This window comes from Erigeron canadensis, chromosome 2, assembly GCF_010389155.1.
Source record: "Erigeron canadensis isolate Cc75 chromosome 2, C_canadensis_v1, whole genome shotgun sequence".
NCBI lineage: Eukaryota > Viridiplantae > Streptophyta > Magnoliopsida > Asterales > Asteraceae > Erigeron > Erigeron canadensis.
Window position 1 is genome coordinate 24902560 of NC_057762.1, and position 27162 is coordinate 24929721.

Consider the following 27162-nt stretch of genomic DNA (forward strand, 5'->3'; position numbering starts at 1 on the left):
GAAGGTAACAAGTTCGTATAGTTTATGTCCTCGCCATTGGCCAATATTTTTACACATTGACATTTCTGGGCGATTTTTAATAGTGGATGTTGTGGTGGTATAATAGCATCGAAGATAAGACATTATGATAATTAAGTCTATAAACAAGGCCTCCGACCCCTCCGTACACAAGTGATGACGATGTCTACTATGAGGATTTTATAAATTATATTCACTGGCCAGAGTTTTTTTCTCGATCAATTTAAAGATGCAAATATGTAGTTTCAAAGTCCGAATGCGTCGGCCATCACCATTGATTGAATGTTAGAAGTACAATCATAAAGAGAATTAGACCACCGAGTGACGTTATTAATCCTAAAACGCTTACTTACAAGTATCCAATCCACATATATAATGCAAGTCGAATCACATAGCAGCATTATGCTAGAAGAACATTACAAAAATCACTATTAAACTCCATATGTAGTCTAATTTATTAGTTAACGTTATATCTATGCGTCTGGATGAACGACTACGTATTCTATCGAGCATCTAAAAGTGTCATTGTGACATTAACAGAACTTTGTGTCGGGCCCAATGACTGAGTATTATTATTAAACAAACCTGCTTCAGTGAAGAATGCAGGCTGCTTCGGTGGAGGCAATGTACTTTCATTGTCCAACATAACAACCACAGATGACATAGTAGGCCTATCTTCGGCATGATGTTGCACACATAACAAACCAATATGTATTGACCGGAGTAATTCAGATTTGTTGCACTTATCCCTTAAGTCAGAACAAGCAAGCTCAATGGATCTATCTTCATTATAAAGTCTCCATGCCTATACAATGTTAGAGTACAATATAAGCATCAAAATATGTTCTCCTCTTGTATCGTAGAATGACTTAATATCTCATGATTCGGTTCTTATATTCCTTTATTTTTCCTTTTGTATCACATGTTTTAATCACGGTAACCTTACCTTGTGAATTGAGACTGATATTTTTAAAAAAAGAGACCACTAAAACGCTATTCGTTTTATCTTCCGTTTGCAGTTAAAAGAGAGGGCAACAGGAAAATGATCACAATATATGGTAGTCTGATCTAATCAACTTTTATAACAGTAGCTTATATAACTTGAAAACAATGGCTTTTTTAATACTTCCAGATCATACTAATATTTTGTTCGAAAGTGGGAATAAGTTTCTTGAACTTACATGGCCTAGGAGGTTATCACTGTGTTCTTCACGAACAAATCCTTGGTTTTTCTTCCCACTCACAATTTCGAGCACCAAAACTCCAAAACTGAACACATCTGATTTCACTGAGAAATGGCCATGCACTGCATACTCTGGAGATATATACCCACTGCATATAGTAAGTAAGATAGTTAATACCAATAGTCGAACTTGCTTTGATAATAACATTAGGTAAGTAGGTAGTTATAGCTTTTAAAAATATCCCAGAAATGATTATATTTGCCATTTTAAGGGACAAAGGAATTGAAATAGCATATATAGTTTTATTAGTTCTTACTAAGTTCCAACCACTTTGTTAGTATTTGCTTCAGTCTCGTAGCCTTTAAATCTTCTAGCAAGACCGAAGTCTGAGATTTTAGGGTTCATGTCATCATCCAACAAAATATTTGCAGCTTTCAAATCTCTGTGAATAACCCGAAGTCTAGAATCCTGATGCAGATAAAGAAGCCCCCGAGCAATCCCATGGATAATGCAGAAGCGCTTGGACCAATCAAGCATTGAACTTTGGGTTTCGTCTATCAGAAAGTTATTATGTGATGAGTTTTTGCATACTGATGATATGTATGTGTGTCAAGAAATTTATTCTGGTGCTACGCAAAGAACTAGAGGTGGCAATATGGGCGGGTTACACAATGGATCAAAACATTTATAGTTTGTAAACTTAGTATGATTCGAAAAAGGCCAGCATGGGTTGAATTGACCTGAAAGTATTATTTTCTTTGTCAATTTATAATTTATTATGTAACTGATGCGATAATTATGGCTAGAAAACAGCATAATCAAAAATTAACATTGGGCAACGTTCAACCCGTCAACTTATTTAACCTGAATCTTTTATCTAACTTTCTTATTTGACTCGTTTGAGATTAAAGACAATCCAAATCAATCCATTAAAAAGAGAAGGTGTTGAAATTGCAACGGCTTTGAAGGACTAATATGCAACCATTGTAGTAAGACATTTTCATTCTAAATAACATATACCTAACAATACAAAAACAGCTATAGTTGGAAAGAGAGTCGAACCAAATATTGTTAAATCCAAGCTTTTGTTGGCCATGTATTCATAAATCAGCATTGTTTCATGTCCTTGAATGCAGTATCCTAGAAGCTTCACAAGATTACGATGCTGCAGTTTGGCGATGCACCTAACTTCATTCTTGAACTCATCAATCCCTTGTCTAGAAGTTTCTGACAACCGCTTCACTGCTATTTCCCGTCCATCATCTAACACACCCTGAAGTTTTTTAAAGAGCTGTTGAATTATTATATAAATATAACACCTAGTTGCTGATTGAATAATTTGGAGTGATTCAGATAGATAGAGTTTGCAAAAATTACATTTCTATAAAAAAAAAAAATCAACATCGTGTAAACCACTGACTCTGTTACTAATTAGACTTCACAGAACTGGAATGGACTAGGGCTTTTTATAAGAACATATCATTCAAGTACTGTTAGATTGTTTCAAAAAAGTATACAATCTTCATGTACTTGAACTGGAATGGACTAGGGAGTAAAGTAAATATTTTAAAATCCAAATAAATTTTGCAAAAAATAAAAAGGCAAAAAAGAAAATAAAGTTGATCACTTATTTCTGAATGTGTTACCTTGTAGACCAGACCAAAGCCACCTTCTCCAATCTTATTGGTGACCGAGAAGTTATTTGTAGACTTGGCAATCTTTGACAGGCAAAACGATTGTAAATCTGCAACTTCCTCCCGACCATCATTGGTAGAATTGTCATTCAGGTCTTTCACTGAGTTAAATGCAAAATGACATATCAAAGTACTATAACATAAAAAATAAGAATCTTGTACAACATTTGAATAAATAGTTTTAAAGTATAGTTTAGACAAGTGGTGGCCAGATAATGTGCAAACTCGATATGAGAACATTCAGTTTGATTTACCTAGTCTTTTCATTTTCTTGCTTCTTGCATACATTGCAAGACCAACAATTACCAGAACCACTGCAACCAATGTTGAAAAGATCGCTATGATTATCTGTTTCTTTTTGCCGGAACCAGAGTGAGCTATTGGAAGACCTTCAATACCAAAATAAACTTAACCATTATAATTGGTAGCTAATTGAAGTGATCGACATTTTCAAATCACAAATCTTGCCTGTTCAGTGCAAAATTAAAAAAAAAAAAAAAAAAAAAAAGAAAAAGAAAAAGCAAAAGGCATTATTTTAAAAATACTAAATAAACAGACAACTATTACACAATGCAGGAATGAGTGATTTGGAGGAAAGGGGCATAAAATGATGGTAAGATTACTTTGAAAATTTAATACATAATTTAAACAGCAAATAGTTCAGACACAAGTGCTTACTTGGTAATTCGGAGGCTGCCATTCTTATGTAAAGACTCTGAGTTTCACCATTGTGTTCTCTCATATCCATTAACTCATTAAACCATAGTAAACATCCACTTCCACCATTCCTAATATCTAAATTTGCATATGCTGTGCACGAGCAATTCATCCTGCACGCCATTTCACAGTCGCCTAAAGTCATACTATAGTTATACCGTGAAGTTCGGGTGTCTGGGACTTTCACACCCGAAATTCTTTTAAATCCATCCCCATTCACACAACCCAAACGAGTTCTACGTACACACCCACTAGACCAATTCTCCAAACTCCATTCCTCTGGGCGTTTTTGGTTAAAGCCTTCCATACAACTACACACAGGAAAATTGTTAGTGTTACAGATTCCATATGGGCCACACAGTCCATATCGTGCACAACTATCAGTGGGTGGTGACGTCAAAGAGAACCAACTTTGAGTTGCATTAACCCAATTCATGCGTGTCATAACGCCGTCGGGGTTAACATAAATCCTTGAAACAACCAAATCCTCAACTTCAAACCTATAATACATCTCTTTCTCATTAACAACAAAAACGTTTACTGATGTTGGGTTGGAAGTCAAACTAGGCATGCCACTGAATCGAACCCCATTCCATGGTCCAATCCTAGTCTGCAAAACCTCTCCTCGTCTATCAAATATCTGTGGAAAGCCATTTGTATCCAAAAATGCTACATACTGGCCTCGAGAAGGATCATCATTACTCTTCCACGATACTGTGTATCTTTCTATGCCTGTAATCAAATCCTTACCGAGTTTCATACCTGGGAGAAAAGTGTCTCCAGGGTAATCAAAACTTTGCCATATAAACGTATCCTTATCATTACTACTTGCATTCTTTACAACAAGGTTTCCATTATCTAAAAGTTGAGTTACTGGTGTGATATCATTTAATGATACAAGGGAAGATGACCAGATAGTGGTATTAGTATTACCGTCAACGATAAGCTGCAGGATTCTACCACTACTGACTTGGAGCACGGCTGAAGTACTGTTAACTGGTGTATCTCTATTTGCAACCCAAACAACGGTGCCATTTGAGACCTTCTTATACCATATCCCCAAGTATCGGTTCTTGGAGTTACCTGGGCTGAAAAATCCCATTTCAAAAAGCCCATTAGTCGAAACAATGGTATCACCGTCTCTGATGGGTTCATTTGGGTAAAATGTGTCTACTGCATTACAACATGTTAACATAAAACATAAAGTACCAAAGCATAAGAAAACTAATATAATGAGCTTCTCCATTATTTGTTCTTCCTTATCTATCTTACACTAAGATCAACTAATTATTCTAACTATGTTAAAAGTTCTTTATAAACCATTCCTGGCGGAGTACCTACCATTTGAGATTCAGTTTTGACCATTTCAAATTTTCAATAGTCAACTCTGACAAGATTATTCTGCAATCTTTTATTTTAATCTAGTTAGAGATATCAAATGACACTAACTTTTTTGTTCCCTGCATAATTTAAAAAATACTTCATATATAACACCCTTTATATATCTTTGAAAACAAGAAACCTTAAATCCTCAATAGTGGACTTGATCAACTAGCAAGTGTTCCCATTCTGGTCAAAACTGTTGAAGCTGTACAACAAATCTTTCGCTAAAGGAAGTAGTGCAGGCACTCTGTCGTGTTTGGGTTGATGGGTTGCCGGTTGGCAAGTAGTAAACGAGTTGTAGTTCTAAACGGGTTGGTGGGTTGTAAACGAGTTGAAAATGTCAACCCAAACTCAATCCACCTAACTAGAGTAAAATCCCTTTTACCCAAAAAAAAAACCATTTAGCCTCAACCCAAACCCAGTTTATTTCGTGTCATGTCATGGGTCGTGTAGTATCAAAATTTGCCAAATTTAAAAAGAAGATGAGTAAACCCTTGGAAACTTTAACACCACATGATTGCAACATTATATGTTATTATCAATTAATTATTTCAGAATTTTTAAAGTATAGTTTAACTTATTACATCAAGAATGACAACATGGACAAAGAAATACTAGTTGTCCCTTAAAACTTCACCAAATAGTTAGACATACAGTCTATATTTTTAACGACAAATCTACTCTACTCTTAAACTACCCCATGTAAAAGATTGAACTTGGACTTCACCCCTGGAGACGAGAGCCTCTGCCAAGTGGACTAGCCCCACGTTGTTAACAATAGTTCGACATTGATTAATTTGTTCAGCATGAAGACGCAAAATATTAATGTACTTAAATAACTATTATACATAGAAAAATTAATTAATACAATGTAAATTGACTATTATAATTGAAAACTTAAACTTTATATTAACATAATTTTAATAAATGGTTAACCGAAATCAACCGACTTTTTCGGGTAACCGATTTTCGGGTAACCGAAATTAACGGTTCAAAATTTCTAACTAACTGAACCGAACCGAAACCCGAAAAACGGTTCGAAATTTCTAGCTAACCGAACCGAACCAAACCAAACCGTTTACAGCCCTATAATTAACTGTCGCATCCAAACTAAAAAAAAGTTAGACATATTGGTAGATTAAGGTAACAATTAATCTCTAACGGGTCACAGAGAATTAAAAAGTCAAAATATATGATAGTCAACCAGCCAAGTGTTTACTTTTAATACATTAAACCTAAATCATCCTTTTACTCCAAGATATTGATTTTTTGTCTATTATAAATTAGACAAAAAAAAAATGTACACTCAACGCAAAAGTCAAAACTGACCTGTCATGTTTCGATTCTGACCAAAAGTTACTAGACCCGTCTAAAACGTCATGAGCAAACACAAAAGAGTTCAGTTACATACAATAAGAATCAGATAGCATCCAAATGTTATTATTTCCAGTTCTTGTCTTCTATTTTCATGTAATATCCTAGTATGAGGTTACAACAACAAAAAATAAAATTACATACAGAAAGAGAAACCTTGACCTGGGTAGGTGGCCGAACTTGTAGGCTTGTAGCACAATCAACAACGATTTGATTATTTTCTTCTATTAGTAAATTTCGAAAAAAATTGGCTACTTTCTAATGGGTTTAAAGAGTTTTGACATTTCTTATAGTTTTCATTTCACATTTCAGTATTTTACAATTAATTATACAAGTACATTTATAGAGTATAAATATAAATTTTATAGATAATAAAAAAAAAAACTTTTAAAAGTTTAAAATATGTTACATTGACCCCTTTCTTTGACTTATGATACCACTAAAAATATATCATTTAGAAAATTTAAAAATACAAAAATTTAACAACTTGTAGCTCGAGCTATCTCTTTTTCACAGAATTTTTTTTTGAAACAGTGATTTGGGGAGGGTGTTTTGTCAAACAAGTTTTCGAAAAAAAAAATTTATGAAACAAGGTAACCGGCTTTTGAAAAGCCGGGTTCAAAAAAGTGGGCTCGAAACCGGTATTTCAAAAGTCGGCTTCGAAAAAGTACACTCGAAACCGGCCTTTCAAAAGCCGATTCAGAATGTGTCAGGTGAACAGTACGCGAGCAGTAAAGGCTGAAAAGGGGCTGACGTGATGTGACCAGGTGATAGTGACTAGACTTCGAAACCGGTTTATCAAAAGTCGGGTTCGAATAAAGACAAAATAAATGCATGCATTTTTCAGTGAACGAGCTACTATAGTATTATATATACACATACATGATTCACATAGCAAAGCACACAAACATGATTTTTATAAGCAAAACAACAAAATTCAAAACAAATTTATAATCAAAAAAAGCAGTATTTTCATAATAAAGAATGGCATCCATTAACGTCAGTTGTGTTCCTAGAAACCCAGACTTGTTGTGGTTACAAGCTCCAAATGAGCATCGCTCATACAACATCTCCCATGACCGTAATGTGACAGTGTCACGTTGCAGAAAAGGTGATGGCGGGCTGGCTAAAGTGATGAAGTCAGGTATGCCCGAGGCAATTCTTGTCCATGTCAGGAGTGCTGGGTTTTTCCAACTATTCCTGGCGTGTATTTGCCAACTTGATCATTCTTTGATCAATGCGTTGGTGGAGAGGTGGCGTCCGAAAACCAACACGTTTCACCTTCCTGTTGGTGAAGCCACTGTCACCTTGCAAGATGTGCTAGTGATATGGGGTTTACCCATACAGGGACCAGCGGTGACTGGTGTATGGGTCATCGTCTTGTACTGTTCACCTGACACATTCTGAACCCAACTTTTGAAAGGCCGATTTCGGGTGTACTTTTTCGAAGCCGGCTTTTGAAATACGGGTTTCGAGCCCACTTTTTTGAACCCGGCTTTTCAAAAGCCGGTTTACCTTGTTTCATAATTATTTTTTTTTCGAAAACTTGTTTGACAAAACATCGTCCCCAAATCACCGTTTCAAAATTTTTTACCTTTTTCACATGTAGTTCCACTATGTTGGCTTAGGTTCAATCTAAGTATCTAACATGTGAGGTCATTTCTGAATAGTTATTGTTTGGATTCTTGCATTTATGATATATTATTTTTTGGTTTTGTAGTTTTATTTTTAAGTTATGTGAAAATATTGAGAGCAAGTAAATTGTGTCTGTTTTTACATAATCTCTTTTTCTAGCTTGTAAGTAGTGTTAAAGATTTGTATGTCAAAATTTGATAATATTTACAAACACTATTCAGGTCACGCTATGTGACTTTGTAAGTAGTGTTAAAGATTTGTATGTCAAAATTTGATAATATTTACAAACACTATTCAGGTCACGCTATGTGACGTTATAAAGTTAAGAAAAGTTATGAATTTGTATAAAATGATGAAATTACGATAATGTATACAAAAGAAAGTTAATTGAGAAGAATTGAGTAAGAAAAACATAGTACATAACTAGATATGACATGTTTTGTGTGTGTAGGTGATTGTGGATTAGTATGGTATGATGTAAACAGCATCATGGACTCATGACTCCTGGTTGTGTTTGGATTATAAAAGTTGTGAATTATGATGATATTGGAAATTTTTTTTTCCTTATATAAAAGGAGTAATTGAGCTAAAACTAAATTGATATGAAAGTAAAGAATAAAATTCATTGAAAGTGGTTTTGGTTCAAGAATTTATTTTAACCATATTGTGATTAATTGATTTTGAATAGGTGACACTTAATGTCGCACTTCATTCACATATACAAAATGTCTCCCATTGAAGATGTTTTTGGGTCAAGAATTCATTTTAACCATATTGTGATTTATTTTAACCATCTTATTTTTTAAACAAAAAATTAAAGCAAAAAATAACTAAATAAATAAAAAATATATTATAATTTTTTTTTTCTATTTAAAAAAAGAATGGAGATGTTCGAGTATGCGAATCTTTATGGTAAACAATTGAAAATATTATGAATTGATTTATGAAGTTGATATGTTTATAAACAAAATAAAATAATTTAGTGTTTGATAAAAATGTTTTGTCTCTTTGAGTTCAACTATTAATAGATTGGTTATTACATGGTAAAACTTGAGACTAAGATTTTGAGTTTAAATCTTAATGTAAACAAAATACTTTTTAAAATGGACACATGTATATTTAGATTTTAGAGTATAAGTTTTTTTAGAGTTAAATTAGGTATATCGTATGTAAAAAAAAAATTACACATTTTAAGATAACAAACTACCTAGCTACTATATCCTCTATTATGACTTTATTCATGAAATCTGAGACCAAAGTATTTAATTAGTTCGAACTTATTTAGTGTTGAATTGAGATGAAAAACAAATCAAAACGTATCACACAACACATCATGGCGCCAAAACAAAACTAACTTGTTTCTACTCTCATCTCTATCAATAAAAATCAAAAAGAAAAAAAAAGACAAACAAATACATACGTTACACCATCCCCCACCTTCCATTTCATTCACCCCCCCAACTCACACTTTCAACCCAATCAAAACCAAATTCCCAACCGTAAATTTCAAAACCCTAACTAACTAACTAATGCTAACAACCGCCGTCACCGCGGCAGCTACAGTTCCGGCTTCCGCGGTGTACGCTGCCGCCACTTCTCGTAATCAAAAATGTTATCGAAAAAACGGTTGCCGTGCGGTCGCCGGAAACTTGGGCCATTTTGTTGAGATAGTTAAAAAGGATGTTGATTTTTTGAAGAAGAATATAAGTGATGGATTGAATTGGACAAGTGAAGCTATTCGGTTTCCGAAAATTAAGAAGAAAGTGGATGAAGTTGTTTGGTTGAAGAATCTTGAAGATCCTAATTATGAAAAAAAGTCTAATTCTTGGCCTCAGCCTTATTATCCAGGTTATTTTTTTTAATTAATTTCTAGTTTTGGGTAAATGGGTATGGATAAAGTTTGAACCTTTTTACTTAATTTCTAGTTTTTGGTAAATGGGTATGGATAAAGTTTGAACCTTTTTACTTAATTTCTAGTTTTTGGTAAATGGGTATGGATAAAGTTTGAACCTTTTTACTTAATTTCTAGTTTTGGGTAAATGTTGTTGTTACTAGGTAAAAGATAAGGTTTAAGAGTAAAATATATTTTGGGCTAACATTCTGTGATCGTTGGTCAAGTTAATTATTGTTCTCTTTTTTTACTTCAATTTTGGGAGTATATTACCCAAATTGACAAAATCAGGATATTATACTCCCATAGTTTGAGAAGAAAAATAGCCCTCAACTCGACCTGAGAAAACTGCAGCGGTTAGGCATCCTCTCATTGAGGAGGTCTTAGAACTAAATTTCAGGGAATTAAGGCAATTTTCTTTAAATTATAATAATCATAATGAGAATCTTAGAAATCAAATACGGTTTTGATATAAAGTTGTCACTATGTATGATTTATAATGTCACAATGTAACTTTTTTACTTACAGAAAGAGTTATGTGCTCCAACAGTGTTTTTCTTTTACTCTGTTTAAGCCAGAATTTTTTGTGTTTGTGAGAGAGTGTGAGTGTATATGGATGCGTTATACCTTAAATGAAAGTGAGATTACCTTTTACCGTGTTTGAAGTCTGTGTTATTATGGAAATTACGGACTTAAAGGTAGTGGTTTGGGTGTCGTTTTGATTAATTGTGAGTCCCTGTGATTTGAAATTTTTACCATAAATTAGTATGATTTGAAATTTTGAAGCATAGCTGGGTGTAAGCTGATTTGGCTTTGATTGAATATATTGAGAAACTCTAATAATACATCAACTACGTAATTCATGTATAAATTATAGGAGGCGCAGGCACAAGTTATACTGTGTAATAGCTCTAGCTGAGGTAATAAAATGGTAGGTTGTGACATCATCAATCACTATCAAAGAAAATCATGCAACATAGTTAAGGTTGTATTTTAATTTTTTAAATGAAATTATTATAAAAGAAACCAGGACACTTGGTTTAGGATTTATGAGGTGAGAGCAAAGGATTCTTCAACAAAAAGTTACATTGGAGCACTTTAACAGTTTATGCGTAAATTCAATAAAAGCTCTAAAACTGAGTCGTGACATTTTTTACATTTAAATTTGAATGTCCAAAAATTGTACCACCTTTTCTTCAAGTTTCTCTCGGTGAACATATTAAACGCTTTTGTTACTTCTATTGACTTTGCTTCATTTTCTGCAGAACTATCTGGCACTGATCTTGTATTGGCTGATCTTAAAGCTTTGGAGGCTTATATACTCTATTATTACTATTTGTCTAAAATGTGGTCCAAGCCACTTCCAGAAGTTTATAACCCACAAGAAGCTGATGACTATTTCAAATGCCGGCCTCATATTGTGGCCCTTCGACTAATTGAGGTAAATTTTCAACCTATCGACATGTATGTGATATATGCACACAATATATACTCTATTTTATCATTGACATGAAAGTACAGTTATGTTGGATTGACTATGTGTGCTTTGAAAGGTTTTTGGTTCTTTTGCCTCAGCTGCAATCAGAATAAGATTAGCGGGAATTAAAAGGTCAAAAAGTTCAAGTTTAGGCACAGAGGCTGATGAATACTATTCCCAGTACAATTTCGGGATGGTGTTAAAAGAAACAATGCTAAACTTGGGTCCTACTTTTATTAAAGGTATAGTTGCAAATGGGTTCAATCACATGTCTTTTTCACTGCTTATTTAACTATTCTGTTAGTTAGACTCCTGTATTTCTCCATGCTTTTTAGGTCATCAATATACGTTGTGACATGCTTTTGGTTGCTGGTGCAGTTGGCCAGTCCCTTTCTACAAGGCCAGATATTATTGGCTTTCCCATATCCAAGGTTAGGTGTAATCTTTTTTTTTTTTTTCATTGTAGTTACAAGTCGTAACAGTTAATTGGTGTTCGCTATTAATTGCTACTAATTATGCCCACATAGTGTATTATACTCTTCAACTAATTCTTCCATGTGTCCTTCTTGTTCATAAGGGTCATTATTGTAACTAATAATAGAATAATTACTAAAATCATATTAATACCACTAAGAGAACTATTGTAACTTTGCATTTGCACTAAAACGAGATTGTTGAAGTTGTATAAGCACAAAATCATCTGTTAATGTTTTTATTCTGGAAATGAATTCAAGGGTTACATAGTGGTTTTACTCCTCATTTTATGACAGTAAATATTTATTCCAGTGGGATATACCATCATAATTTGAATAATTGAATTGATCATGCTCACAATTATATTATCTTTCATTTGTTACTTAAAGTGTGTTTCAAGCTTTACATTGATGAATAATGTTGTATTGCCATCGCTCTAGTATTATCAATAATGGTGCTAGTTATGATTGCAGGCTTTAGGTGAGCTTCATGATCAAATCCCCCCTTTCCCCCGGGATTTAGCCATGAAAATTATAGAGGAAGAATTAGGTTCACCTGTGGACACCTTCTTCAGTTACATCTCTGATGAAGCGGTAGCTGCAGCATCATTTGGTCAGGTGTGATAGTATGCTCACTTGCTCATTTATAATTAGGGTCCGTTTCTTTTTTTAGTCATTAAGTGCTGAGTGTATTAAGTGGCTGAATGCATTAAAAATGTCTGTATGTATTAAGTAAAATATATGTAATTGACGGTTATTTTTGTTTATTAAGTCAAAAAGGAAACATGAAATTTGACTGAATGATTAAGTTCTTAACTATTAAGTGTATTAAGTAAAAAAGAAACAGGGCTTTATTTTGCAAAATCGTTTCAAGGAGTCTGATCGGCCGCGGACCATAGTACTCGCATTGGGATTTTTTTCATCTAAATATTTCGAAAGTATATGTGCAGAAATAGACTAGAAACATTACCATGATTATTTAGAATATAAAATCCTTCAAATACTTCAAACATATGAATATTAGTAATTACAAGTACTTCTAAAATATAAATATTACTTCAAAAGTAAGTCTAAAATAAGAAAATTATTGTGACATTGTTTTGACCATTTTTCTCTCCATTGACCAAGTTTTGACCAGTTTTTGGCCAAACTGCGGACCATGTAGCAATTATTCGGTTATTACTCAACTCCCCTCGGTCATTGACTTTGTAGCGAGTAATTGGCTTGGCGTTGTAATAAGACTTTTACAACACTGAGATTATGCAATGCTTCACTGTTAAAAGCAGCTATCTAGTCTACCAAATTTAAACCAACCGAAGTCTAAAATCATAGTAGGTTCTAGTAGGTACTGTTCAAGGTTTATATAAAGAGTAAAGTTTTCAGCTAATTTTTAACAGGCTTGTTACATTATAAGTATTATTATTATTATTTTTTTGCACTAAGTAGTTTGTACAGTTTGGTGCTCATTTTAGAGAACTGTGTAATGCATGTATGTTGTATGGCTTAGTGCTCCAATGTGTGCAGAGTATCAATTGATATATGATTATAGTTAGAGGGGGAACATTGGACAGGTCCGGTTAGTTGGCCTAAAAACCTTTTTCTCCAAAAATAATAGTGCAAATTTTATATAAAAAAATTCACTTTTTGAATAAGAAGATATAAAATGTTGTATGCAGTTAGAACAAACTGCGTGACTTTCTATCCACTTGACCCAATCACTCATTTGACCTTTTTCTTTTTAGCTGAAATCTTGGTGTAGCTTGTTTGATCCTTCAAAGCTAAAACATGAACCAAGGGGCTAAATCGACCCATTCATAAGTAAATGTGCTGAAATTTCCACCTCTATGTATTGCATGCATTTGTTGTAAGGACATTTGAAAGCATTTTACCTTTTGTATCTACATATAAGCTCTTTCGTTCTTCCTTTGCATACTCAATTCGATGTTCTTCCACCTTTGTATTTTAGGTCTACAGGGCAAATACAATAGATGGTGTTGATGTTGCTGTGAAAGTTCAAAGACCTAATCTGCGACATGTAGTGTTTCGGGATATCTATATCATGCGAGTTGGGGTATGTATTATTGCTTTCTTTTGATAAATATATATTGTATATATGCTTTAGGGTTTCATGACTCTATTAGTCTAATGCCATATAATCAGATATGGGATCATGAATCTCTATGTTATTCTCCGCGCAATGACATTAATTTTATACATTACAAATCTACGCAAAATGAGTAAATGACCAACAAGGAGTTAGCTTAGTGGTAAGGAAAACACTTGATGACCTTAAGGTCTCAAGTTCGATCCCCGCTTGGCACCAAAAATAATTCCTTTAAGGTACCCATGGCCGCTACCAATGAAACCTAGACCCACGTGTGAAATTTAAATACAAGGGTTCGATCCTTCGGGGTGCCCAGATCATGTGGGGATTAGGATGGAGGTATTGTAGCGGCATCATATGGCTCATACGGGGTGAGTCGATGGGTATCCAATTGTGGTACCGGGGCTAGGGTTTCCTCCATTACCCTTTTTTTTTATCTACGCAAAATGAAACTAAATGAAATTATTAAACCACAAAGCATATATACTGTGTTTCTAACAACTCTGTTCAAGTTGAATTAACTGATGGGTGAACGTATAGCTGAACAATGTGCAACGAGTGATGAAAAGAAAAAGTGATCTACGCCTTTATGCTGATGAGCTTGGGAAAGGGTTGGTGGGGGAGTTGGACTATACTTTGGAGGCTGCAAATGCTCTAGAGTTCATGGTATTTTTCTTTATCAACCTTTACTAAGTTATATCTATTATTCTATTCTTAGGTATTTAATCCGCTACTACTTGGTACCATTCTTGTTGAAGGAATTGGTCTTGGTAGAAAATATGATCTTGATGTTGCTTGTTGCATTATTCATTGTTATCAGTGGAGAATCTTAGTGACTGAATAGGGACGTCAGTTTTATAGGGCCTTAGTTTTTAGGAACCCTTTTTATTACTATAACTTTATATAAAAAACCACAGGAAAAACATAATTAACCCTAGGGCTTCAAGAAAAATAATACAAAAAGCTGGTACTCAATGTATGTTGTTATGCATTAACTATTGAACATACATTGCCCAAAATCTAGATATATGCTTTTTGACGTTGCTATTCAAGAATTGAAAGTTTGATTTGTAATACTTATGCATTACGATCGATGATGCTAAAAAGGTGTAACTAAAATGGATATAAATCAATTGTTTCTCGAAAGCGTGTAATTCTTATAAAAATACTTTCATGGAATCTTAATTGATTAAGCAATTGCTTCATATATTCAAGGAGTCTTAAGGTGTATAGTTCTTGTACATTGTTGACCAAGGAATTGCTTTACTTAAATGAATCAGCAATTGCTTTACTTAAATGAATCTTCAAAGCAGTCCAAAGAGTATGGAAAGACATATGGCTTCTAGTTTACTGCTACACGTTGGACTCGTTTGATGAAAATAGTCTTGATTCGTGTTGTTGCCATCTTGGAAATGCTCTAAAAAATAACGGACCATTACGATATTGATGCAAATGAGTTCTCTGTGGTGTTAAAGTTGCATAAGAACTTATTCCTTGGTGAAAGATGGGACATGAGATAGTGTTAAAACCAATCGATTGTTTTTCCGAAGGTACCTTTTGCATATAGATATTGTTGACTGGTGTCAGCATGACAGTTATGGAATAAGTTTTTGAAGCTTAAGCTGTTGAAGTTATACATATAGTCCAAAATGTCATGAGATATGCTTAATGAATTGCAATTATAGCAAATGAGAACAATCTATTAGAGAGTGTTGATTGAAAAGGTTTATTCGATACTTTTGCTTTAAAGAATACTTGGTGAATGGCACAATAAAATGGGTAAGTTTTTGCCTACTTGTGAGATATTGATAAAGGTTCCTAGTGATAATCACATTGTTCTTTTTGCAACTTATTTTAATTTTTTGCAGATTTAACAATTTTTATTAGAATTTATAAGTTTTCGTCCCATGGGGCCTATTTTCTTATATAACCCAGGCCTCCAAAGTCCATTAAGTGGCTCTGTTTGTTATACCTGCAGTAAATATAAGTTCAGATTTGCTGGAAATTAGAAAAAGCCTATATACAAGTTTAAGAAGATGCAACGTATTAGAGCCTCCACTATGCCTCACTCATTCTTCAGAAGGACTAGTCCCCTTCAGCGCCACATTAGACAAGGACTAATCTCCTAAAACATCCCCAATGCAAGGACTAGTTTAGGACCCACATTTTATTTAAATTTACACTAATAATTATACACTCACACACACATAGAATTAAAAAAACAAAGTACACACACACTCGTTTCTCCAGGGACTAGTCACCCAAGGACAAGTCAATGACGAGCCCCACCTTATGGTGTTCATTCATCCATGGCATTAAAATGGATGGGAAACTGGGCATAGTGTACCTCTTATATGTGTTCTCTTAGTTCCTTGATGATAGAAAGTTAGAATATATGGCACATCTGGGATATGAAACTTCTGCATCGCTGCTTTGTTGTGTTGGTACCATACACTTAAAAGGAAGTGGTGTTATAGCAGAATATTTATGTCAGATCAGTCTAGAACTATGATTACAACGAATCCCTTTTAGCTCTTCCAATGTTGTGACAAGCCTTAAAGCTTGTCAAAGTGACAAACTTTTATGTCAGATCAGCCTTGAACCTTGATCTATGATTACTAAGTGTCCACTTTTAGTTCTTCCATTATTGTGACATGTTGTGAGGCTTTGACAAGGTTATAAAGTTTATGGACAATCAGAATGGATTCCTGATGTAACTAGTGCCTTATTTCTGCAGGAAGCTCATTCTTCATTTTCTTTCATTCGTGTTCCAAAAGTATATCAGCATCTGACTCAAAAAAGGGTCCTAACTATGGAGTGGATGGCCGGTGAGAATCCAAAGGAATTACTTTCCAAATGCAGTAGTGAGTTTGAACAGGAATCTCAATATTCAGAAAAGCAGCGAATCGATGCTAAGAAGCATCTTCTTGATCTGGTTTGTATTAAGGCCATCTCTATATTATTTGATAATATAAAGCCAAACAGGTCATGATGGGTGCTGAACCTTATTGATGACCATAAAATCATTTTGCAACTGCATTATCTCTGCTCATGCTTGGTACTTTATGGATGTTCTAGGTTAGCAAAGGAGTTGAGGCATGTCTTGTTCAACTTATTGAAACTGGCTTATTGCATGCTGATCCACATCCTGGAAATATGCTTTATTTACCATCTGGGCAAATAGGGTACATACTATATCTATCATTTTAGTTTTAGTCATTAAAAGGTTATCTTACTTTATAGTTATATCTTCGTCTTTCTCTGTGATTTCATGCTAGGTTTCTTGATTTTGGACTAATATGTCGGATGGAAAAGAAACATAAGTTTGCCATGCTTGGATCTATTATTCATATAGTAAATGGAGACTGGGCATCTCTTGTTGGAGCCCTTGCTGATATGGATGTCGTAAGGCCTGGAATAAATGTCTCGCGAGTTATCATGGTAATACCTTTTATAACTAGCGCCATCGCTTTCTGATATACCTCATTGATAAAGTTAAATTGAGCATTCGAGATTTCGCTTCTTAATTAAACAAGATCTTAAGGTCTTAAGTAGAGGTGGCAAAAAGGGTGGGTCAGGAGGGTTGGTTTATGAATCAAAAGAGTCAAACAGGTTGGGTCGACCCATAACATCTTTTATATTTTTATTATTTATATAGTTACAAATTATATATTAAAAGATGATCTATATTGTCTAGATAAAACAATTTAGGAGGCTTTACGCATTTGAGTGCACTTTAGAAAACTTTCAACCCTTTTAACCTGCTTGATCCATTTCAACCGCCTCCTTTACTAACATTCTTTAACTATTTAACTAGTTATGAATATAGATAACCCGAATTGACCTGATTTCACTTTAAATGGGTTGAAATTGCCACTTACAGATTTCTGCATTATCTACCGAAAATTAGCTTTCCTTCCTTTAGCTTGTTGTCATGAAAGGAGTATTACATTTCTTTTAGGAGTTAAAAGTCCTACCTTTGTAATTTTTATGATATTGATCATATAGGAACTGGAATATGCCATGGATGAGATAGAATTCGAGGATGGAATCCCTGATGTCAGATTTAGCCGGGTGAGAATAATCTACTTGCTTATTACCTTCTTTTTTTCTTATTCGTTTTAAATCAGTCGTTAGAAACATATATAATGATATATGGTTCTAGTTCTAAAGATTTCAATAGTTTAAGCAACCGTGAGGTTCAGAGTAATTTATTTTCATAAACAGTGTGAGATTCAGAGTATTGGAGTATAATGGAATTAAAGTACATCTATTTTAATGTAGTCTAATACAGCGTATAAATCCAGCGTAATTTTTCTACCCCGTGCATGATTGTCTGGTTGTTTTATACACTTAGTTGACTTTGTCAATGTCTTTTGTAGGTGCTGGGTAAAATTTGGGCCATAGCCTTGAAGTATCATTTCCGCATGCCGCCATATTACACCCTGCTGCTACGGTCCCTTGCTTCCTTTGAAGGTCTCTGATACCCTATTTCTTAGTTTTCAAGCTTTCACCTAGTTTTACTTCATACACGCACGTCAAGTTCTACATTAATTGTTTGTACTTTATACCACATAAATGAAATTTGCTAAATGGACATGTCTTCATAGGACTTAAAAATATTGCATGACTGTATTTAATTTTCTTTTGTATGCCCAATATCATTAGGCTCATCAGGTTTTCAATGTTCAATCATGTTTTAGCTACTTATATTCAAGTTTATTTCTTTGTAATTTACAGGATTAGCAATGGCTGGGGATCCAGGTTTTAAAACTTTTGAAAGTTCATACCCGTATGTTGTTCGTAAACTCCTTACTGATAACTCACTTGATACAAGGAAGATCCTGCACTCGGTAATCAGCTTTGAATTGTTCCTGAACATTATAACATCAAGTTTGATTTTTGTTTCAGATTTAATTAATTGATCCTTGCATCATATAGTCTGCTCTGCCATTGTATATACCTTCTACTGGAAGCTTGATGATATTCAGCTATATGGAGACTTGTACTTCTGTACTTCATTGCAATCTATAACTGTATCTAATCTCATAGTTTTTTCTTTTCAGGTTGTGTTAAACAAAAGAAAAGAACTTCAATGGGAGAAGGTTTCTTTTTTATTGAGAGTTGGTGCAACGAGGTATGTGACTTGTGAATGTGTCATTGGTACAGTTTGTTTGAAAGTTGATATGAGATACCATTATAATTAGTTTCACTTATTTTGAAGTTCTTTTGTTTAGTCAGGTAAGTAGCTTATCTTTTTCATCGATGAATTAGTTAGAGCTATTTATAGGCAAAACTATTACATTCATGAATAAGTTAGAGATTCTTTTTCCAAATCCATGTTATACCTGAATGAGTGCCCAACTTCTTGTTCGATGTTCATGCATAAAAAATAAAACATTTTTTGAGGTAAAATTAGTACATGTAGCTGGTTAGATAGTATTTTATAAGCTGGGTTTTGTGTGGAGTTTAATGAAAAGTCATACAAGTAGAGAAAACACAAACATGATCTATGCTCATCAAGATATGCTACCAAGTTCTAATACTCTACATCTGCTCAAAATTGGTAGTTTTAGTGTGGACCGGAACGTGTTGGGTTGGCTGACATGCAAGTACTTTTTATTTACAGTTTTGTGTTAGATATGTTATTATTAATAAAAAGATTTAGAAGGATTTCTGCATTTTCAACAATTTTGGACCATTTGACCTCTTTGACTCGTTTCCATCATAGCTAAAGCATAAAATTGTCATTTTTACCAATTTGACCAGTAAGATACGGATCATATCCACCAACAAGCATATGACCAGTGGTACTATATATGTAGATTAGGTGTACCCTTCCAAGCAGTTGAGGTTTCAAGTCCCACTTTAAGCACAGGTGTAGGTAGGGGGTGTGTGAGTTTGTTATCTAAGAAAAATAAAAAATGGAAACCCTGCATGGATGAATGATTGAATGGGGTGAAATTGTTAGCTCGAGTCTACTGTCTACATGTTACATTGCTACCTTTTTGTTAAAATGGGGCACTAACTTTTGCATAGCATCGGTTTCTTTGCATGTAGAGCTTGTACTTAACTGATTGTGATCTCTCCTTTCAGCAAAGGTATACACCTGGCACTAAAAAGTGGAACTTCTGTCGAAGATCCCTCCAATGGACCAGCTCGAGTAATGGATACCATAAACTTAGTCCTTAAACTTGTACTTTCAAAAGATGGTGTGGTAGTGAGACGACTTTTGATGACTGCAGTAAGTATCCCACTCCTTCAACTGTTTCTTCCTTTTATCTTTATAATCACCCTTTGTTTTGGGCACATCTTGACTTTTATAAAAGCAATAGTTTCTCTATGCCGCCTAGAAGTGGCATTTTCAGCCCATTTGCTTATAATTTGATCAATTTGAGTTTTCTTTTATCTCAAATATTTTAAGTAAAAAAAATAACCGAATACAGAACATGTCAGAATGGATTGAACACGCCAAAAGTTGCTCAATACTTAGATAATTATTACAATAAAATTGTAAAATTATTTTATAAAAGTATGCATGACAAAGCCATAAGAAAGGACAGGACTCCACGGTAAAGGGTTACCCTGGTAAAATAGCTGGAAAATCGTCTTACTTACCATGTGGCCATGTGGGTGGTTTTGTTTTTTCTATACGGAGAAGTTAGCTGCTTGTTGTGTATGCGTATATTACACTGATGGTATCTCGGTTTCATCAAAGTCTTACATTCCGACTATTAAGACAACTTTTGGTTGTTTGGAATTTGTTGAAAAGAAAAGGAAAATTTAATGACCAAGTTAGACTTATAAAAAGTTTTGGAAGTATAAACTTGTTTTGTTACACCATTGATCTAATCTGCATCTGTTGAAGTCAATATATAACTTTTTTAAAAATATGTATCCCCTCCCATGAAGGATTAATATGAAGTTTTGCAAGGACAAATAGAAGTTCTCATGAATTGAAAATTAACCTAAATTAAATGTTAACATATTTTGAGATGGTCAGATGGAGTAACGATTTAGAACAGATTTTAATTATTGCGCCTTGAAGTCAGTATCGTCTCGCCATTTGATTTGGAGTATGATCAGTTTTGTATAATCATTATCATAAGGGCTGCAAAAAAAGTGGATATCTACTTATAGAGTTAAACCTACATTTTAATACTCTTACTCTCATTCCACAGAACATCTCCATTTTTGGCTAATTCAAACAGCAAAAACATATCTAAAAACTGTTTTTAGAAACCATCTTGTTACAGTTGCTTATCCGAGTATGATGATTCAATATAATCACTTCCAGAACACACATCTGCCTTGTTTATATTGTTTCAAATGTCATGACATATATGTATATTCTTTTCAACAGGATGGAGCCTCACTAATCCGGGGTATAGTTTCCAAGGAAGCAAGACCTTTCCGCCATCAAGTATGCAAATTAATTGCAGATATGCTATATCATTCGATATGTGCAGCCTTAGACAAATCTTTCATCGCCACCAGATATGGTGCCATTCACAGATCATCGTCTTCGACACCAGCCATCACCTTCCAGTCTCTAGTGAAAAATCGGCGTCTCAAAGTCATTTTCCTCAAAGTCTTAGAATCTGGAAGAAAAGATCTGGTACTTATGGCCCGCTTATGCTGGGTTAGCTTTTTGACACTTGTTGCAGCATCTGCTTTGGCTTGTCACCGTGTAGTTGTTTCTTTATCCGAGACTTATTTGGGCCGTTTATCATTCGCTTCCAAGAAACTTGCAGTAAGTACCTAATCTTATATGTGAATACATGAAGACTACAGATGACTGAGACTGAGAATATGATGAATCCAGAATTATAATGCTCCTACTTTTGGAATTGTAGTGCTAATTCAAAATGTTGTGGTTTCGACACTAAGGATCACATTTCCATGACTAATTGTATAGGTTCCAATTCTGCAATAAATTATCTTGAAGTGCTCGCATTTCATTGTAAATTACGATGGGCCTGCTTCATATGTTAGATTAATAGTGTTTCTGAGTTTGGTAATCACGACTATGATTAATGCGAACTTATTTGGGCAATGTCATTCTTTCCTGCTAATCTGGGTGTCAATCAAAATTCGAAGTATTTTTCCAAGACTTGGGAAATTTTCGGAACACAGAAGTTGATAGGAATACAATTCTACAATTTGTAGAGTCATATTTATTAAAACCCCTTTTTTAAGTGACATTCTTATTGTAAAATTCTATCTACTTTTTCATGCTATACTCATTAATGTTGTCATTATCAGGATCCTTTGAATGATAATTGTAAACATTACTTGAGGAAGAGGAAGAAAAAAATGTGCCGGTTATATCTTATAGCATATTTAAGGGTGTGTTTAATTATAAAAAACGATGAGTTTAGTTACTAAAATTTTTTTCAATTTTTTCATTTTCATTTTTCAAGAAATGAAAAAGGTGTTTCATTTTCAACAAACTTAGGTGTCATCAATACGAGACGAAGAAAGCAACATGAAAAATAATTGAATTATAATTTAATTGGTCATAAAATAATAGAATCTTTAACGGAAATTTTTTTTTTTTAGCTTTTAGCCTTTAAAATACACAACAAACTATATCTCTCATTTATTTACCAATTTAAATATATTAATCTAATATAGTTATAATATACATTTATCAACTTTAAAATAACTATACTTATAATACTCTTTGTAAAACTATTTATGACATACATTTATCAAACTTTAAAATAACTATATTAACTATTTACATTATCTCTACTGCCCACACTACATTGCTTGATTACTTCTCTTAAAAGAGCAACACAAAATAAATATAACATCCCTTTCAAAGGTCACCGTTGCAAAAAATAAGGGATTGAGTTTGTAGATTCCAAAATATATTTCTATGATCAAATCCCTAAAAAAATTTAATTGGCAAAATAAATTCTATGATCAAAATATATTTTCATTTGTATGCTTTTCTTTCTCTCTAATATCATGTTAGCCTTTATTTATCAATAATAATAATAAAATAATATAATAATGTTAAAATATAATAAAATAAAAAAGCTACTAATATATGGCAATACAAGAATTGAAACACGCGATTCCTGAGTTGTCGTTTAAATGTACTTTCCATATAATAAAATAAAAAAACGTTTCCTTAAATAATTGTGCCAAATAAAGAGGCAGCTCTTATAACTTGACGCGTACGTATTTTATTTTATAAACCCATCATCATATCATATCTTCGTTATTAGTGTACTAAAACCCCAACTTCACATTCATTCAATTCATTCGTTCGATAATCAAAACCCCAACTTCACATTCTTTCATTCGTTCGTTCGATAATCAAAAACCCCACATTAATTAATTACTCGTAAATCAAAAAATTTCGGTTCTGATAAAAAAAAAAAATGACAAAAAAGAAAGAAACAATGGATGAGAGGTATGAAAAAATCGTATCAGTTGGGGGTGGAACATTTGGTGTCGTTTGGAAGGCAGTCGATAAACAAACACACGAAGTCGTGGCCGTCAAGAAACTGATCGAAAAATACGATCGAGATAATAAACATCTCGTTCTTAGAGAGATCAAGGCTCTCAAGGAGATGGGCAACCATCCGAATATCGTAAAACTCAAAAAATTCGCTAAAGAACACAATGACATCTACATGGTGTTCGAATACATGGACTCCAGTCTCTACAGATTTATGTTGGACCGAACCAAGAATCCGTTTTCAGAAGACGAGATTCGAGAGATGTGTTTTCAGTTGTTTCAAGGTCTTTCACATATGCATCGTAATGGATACTTTCACCGTGACTTAAAACCCGACAACCTTCTTGTCTCTGAAGGTGTTATAAAAATTGGTGATCTTGGTTCTACCAGAAATATTAATGATCCGTTACCATATACGGATTATGTCACCACACGATGGTATCGGGCTCCTGAAGTTCTTCTTGGTTCGACAGGTTATGAACCATCTGTTGATATGTGGGCTATGGGTGTAATCATGGCTGAGTTATTTACCTTCCAGCACTTGTTTGATGGTTCTTCTCAACAAGATATGATTGACAAGATTTGTAAGGTTTTGGGCACCCCGACGGAGAGTACGTGGAGTTGGGGTGTTCGTCGTGCAAGGAAGATGAATATTCAGTTGCCAGACTGGATTGGGGTGGAATTTTCTCAGTTGCTTCCATATGCAAGCCCGGATGCAGTGAACTTGATTAGTTCACTTCTTTCTTGGGATCCGTTTAATAGGCCAACAGCGTTGGAGGCGCTTCAGCATCCCTTTTTCAATAAATGTAACCATGTTGCCCGACTCAGATGGCATAATCCCGATGATACCGCTTTAGCTAAAGAGAACGGAAGATTTGTATTCGAAGCAGCGATAGAGCGAGAGATGGTGAAGCAGCAAAGGAGGATGAGCAATTGGATTTATATTGATTAGTTACTGATGGAAATTCTTTGTTAGTTTTAAACATGTTATATATGTAGTATGTACAGCTTTTAGTTCAGATTCTATGCCAATATGTTCAATATGCAGGTTTCAAATAAAGAAATCATGTTGTATGGAACCTCATGTATAAATAGTTAACATCATAAATGGTAACAGGGTATAATTACTTCCTTTAAAAACTACTATTACAAATAATTTAGATACTACAAGAGTTGCAATGCACAAACTATTACAAATTATCCGATACATCAAGGCTAACGCTTCATCGTACATCAAAGGCCTTTGCACTACTGGCACACTTGTAATTCGAGCGCTGACAACAAAAACAAACACAACATTACCGTACATGAAAATAAGGTTAATACAATACACACGAGACTTCTGGTGAAAGCAGACTCTCCACATAAACCGCAGCATCCCCAAACCATTTCAGATTGTGTACACTTTTGACATGCTCAAGCGTCTTCGTTTTAGCATTATAGATAGCGTATGATTGTAAATCAATCTCCAGTACAATTTCATCATCATTTACACAGCTCAAAGGCCTCATATACCCAATCCCATTATCAAGCGGAATTTTGATGAACATTGACCATGAGTTGACCACCCCATATTCCTTCATCAACCATACTTCTATACCTGTATGATTTATACCATCACATAGTGCAAAAAGACATCCTTTTAAAACACCCAAAGCATAATATGGAAGGACAGGTTGATGAGGACGGTGAGGTGGCAAAGATAGGTCACTTAAAGTATCTTGAGATATATTGAATAAAGCTATTACTCTATGTTCACCGTCATTGTTACTGTAACGTGCTAGCCAATGAAGTGAACCATTCAAGAAAGTACCAACCGTATCGATAAAATCATATACCAGGGATTCAGAGTCACGGGCAAACCGTGGAAATCGAAACACTCTCGGGCCAATAGAGTTTGAGCTGCAACCAAATCCATATACAAATTCAGTCTGATATGATTCATTTGGAGAATGACGAACAGCTTGTTGAGATGATTGCAATGGTTTGAAATGTCTTCTGGTTGATGGATTATAGATGCTAATGTCTTTTCTGCCGTCAATCAAACATACCAGCCCATTGCAAGAACCCAAAAGTTTGCCTGAATTCCAAGGCTTAATAAATTTACAGTCAAGCTCTGTTGATGAGCTTATGCTGTATGGTGATACATTGTAGTCTAAGGATAGAATAGGAGAAACCGGCACAAGGATACGATGGTGACTTGATATAGATTCGGCTTTTTTAAGGTGTGATTTAATGAAATGGGTATCTGTGATTAAGCTTCTCCAATGCTTTGATACAGACCTGAATTGCAACAAGGATTTGACAGGTAGTCGAGAAAGAACGTCGCATATGATCTCATCCGGAAAGTTTGCATTTGAAATTTTACTTTCCGACATACTAAAACTAGGTTGGTTAAAGGTGCTGAACTCCCTTGGATTTCAGCTTAACAACTAGTCAACCACCAATTTGCTTTCAACAGAGTCTGCACCCTGCAAAGTAGCATAAGGTGTCATTATTTCATACGTAAGATAAATATGAGACTTAAGAGAGGGTATTTGAAATTCCAGTAGTAAGATCAACATTATGGTGCATCGGAAATTTGAAATTTTCAATATATTTACTTTATTAGTTATGAACGGATGTATTGGATGGTAAAAAGGGTACAAAAAAAGAAGCCGATAGAAAGAAACAGGTCAATTTAACATATTAACGATCTACAGAAATGGAGAAGATGGTATTCATTTGCCAATCCATCTATACCCAAACATGACCTGTTAACCCACCCCATAACAAACCCGTTTTGCCACCTCTAATCAAGATACTCACATCCGCTCAGATGAAAAAGTAGCCTAAAAAGTACGCCTCTTTGCTATATTTCCTAATTGCTTTTCAAAGGAAAGAAAACAGAGAGGGTAATTACCGCTTCAATAAGTGCTTATTGCATTTAAAACATTCAAAAAACACGCCTTTCTCAAACTAAGATTCTAAGCAAAAGTTGGTTATGTACTTATGTATCATGTTGTAAAATCGACAGACGATACATAAAAAAAAAAGAAAAAAAGAGTCAAAACACAAAGGTTATAAAAATGAAACTGCTGCAACTAATCTTTCACTTAAATGGGAACTTTACCTAACCATCTATTCAAGTTTATAACTTTAAACTTTGATACTAAAGATTTCAGCAAAGTGATATACAGAAAACTTAATCAACTATAGCTATCCATTTTTAGCACTAGACTCTAAATCTTTGGGACGGAACGAGTATTATATAATATATACAATCAGTTGCAGAAAGAAGATACAGAAAGAAATCATCATGTGATTTCCTTCAAGGGTCTTAATTACATAGGGTTTACATGAAACCATAACCAACAAATTTGATAATAATTATCATAATAACAATAGTATTAATATGAAATGACAAATAGTTACATTAGGAAGGTAATTCTACAATTTATTAAAAACTAATTAATGGAAGCCTAAAACTATTATTTATTATAAAAAAAAAATAAACTCAGCCCATTTGCAGAAATGCATAAACTAAATTCAATAAAGATGAATTGAAAAGAAACAAAATTTATTTGAAACAAAACATAAAATAAAACAATTATGTGTATAGATAGATACAGGTATTGATAGATGAGGGGAGAAGAAAACATACCCACCATCAATGTTGTTTTATCAGGACATCAGGTAATACGGATAGCCTTGAAGAAAATGGTGCCATTGGTAAATGTAATAATGTAGCTAAGGCA

General features: G+C 34.0%; 5 protein-coding genes across 7 annotated transcripts; 3 read left to right on the forward strand and 2 right to left on the reverse strand.

The window, feature by feature from the left end:
* Positions 1-503: 503 nt before the first annotated feature.
* Positions 504-5067, reverse strand: LOC122589622 (G-type lectin S-receptor-like serine/threonine-protein kinase At4g27290). 2 transcript variants are annotated; one of them, XM_043761930.1, is made up of 8 exons: positions 4547-5067; positions 3575-4375; positions 3151-3285; positions 2849-2997; positions 2265-2475; positions 1519-1756; positions 1200-1350; positions 504-823 (listed from the first exon to the last, which is right to left on the reverse strand). In XM_043761930.1, exons 1-8 carry the CDS (start codon positions 4857-4859, stop codon positions 521-523), a joined length of 2301 nt encoding a protein of 766 aa, XP_043617865.1. In that variant the 5' UTR covers positions 4860-5067; the 3' UTR covers positions 504-520. The 2 variants fall into 2 exon arrangements, with proteins under 2 accessions (XP_043617865.1, XP_043617864.1); XM_043761929.1 differs by having other exon boundaries at positions 3575-5067.
* Positions 5068-7354: 2287 nt separating this feature from the next.
* On the forward strand, positions 7355-7777 carry LOC122587942. The gene has a single exon (XM_043760095.1). The coding sequence runs from the start codon at positions 7355-7357 to the stop codon at positions 7775-7777; it is 423 nt and encodes a 140-aa protein (XP_043616030.1).
* A 1588-nt stretch (positions 7778-9365) lies between these two features.
* Positions 9366-21918, forward strand: LOC122588466 (uncharacterized protein slr1919). The gene is made up of 16 exons (XM_043760588.1): positions 9366-9853; positions 11162-11337; positions 11450-11615; positions 11752-11804; positions 12321-12464; positions 13813-13917; positions 14491-14616; positions 16688-16885; positions 17029-17135; positions 17229-17391; positions 17959-18024; positions 18333-18426; positions 18691-18803; positions 19017-19087; positions 20047-20194; positions 21314-21918. The coding sequence occupies exons 1-16, from the start codon at positions 9535-9537 to the stop codon at positions 21713-21715; spliced, it is 2451 nt and encodes an 816-aa protein (XP_043616523.1). The 5' UTR covers positions 9366-9534; the 3' UTR covers positions 21716-21918.
* A 1419-nt stretch (positions 21919-23337) lies between these two features.
* Positions 23338-24537, forward strand: LOC122587327 (cyclin-dependent kinase F-4-like). Its single transcript, XM_043759461.1, has one exon. It carries the CDS (start codon positions 23346-23348, stop codon positions 24375-24377), a length of 1032 nt encoding a protein of 343 aa, XP_043615396.1. The 5' UTR covers positions 23338-23345; the 3' UTR covers positions 24378-24537.
* A 12-nt stretch (positions 24538-24549) lies between these two features.
* LOC122587325 (F-box/kelch-repeat protein At3g23880-like) lies at positions 24550-27162 on the reverse strand. 2 transcript variants are annotated; one of them, XM_043759459.1, is made up of 2 exons: positions 27069-27162; positions 24550-25896 (listed from the first exon to the last, which is right to left on the reverse strand). In XM_043759459.1, exon 2 carries the CDS (start codon positions 25801-25803, stop codon positions 24745-24747), a length of 1059 nt encoding a protein of 352 aa, XP_043615394.1. In that variant the 5' UTR covers positions 25804-25896; positions 27069-27162; the 3' UTR covers positions 24550-24744. The 2 variants fall into 2 exon arrangements, with proteins under 2 accessions (XP_043615394.1, XP_043615395.1); XM_043759460.1 differs by having other exon boundaries at positions 27073-27143.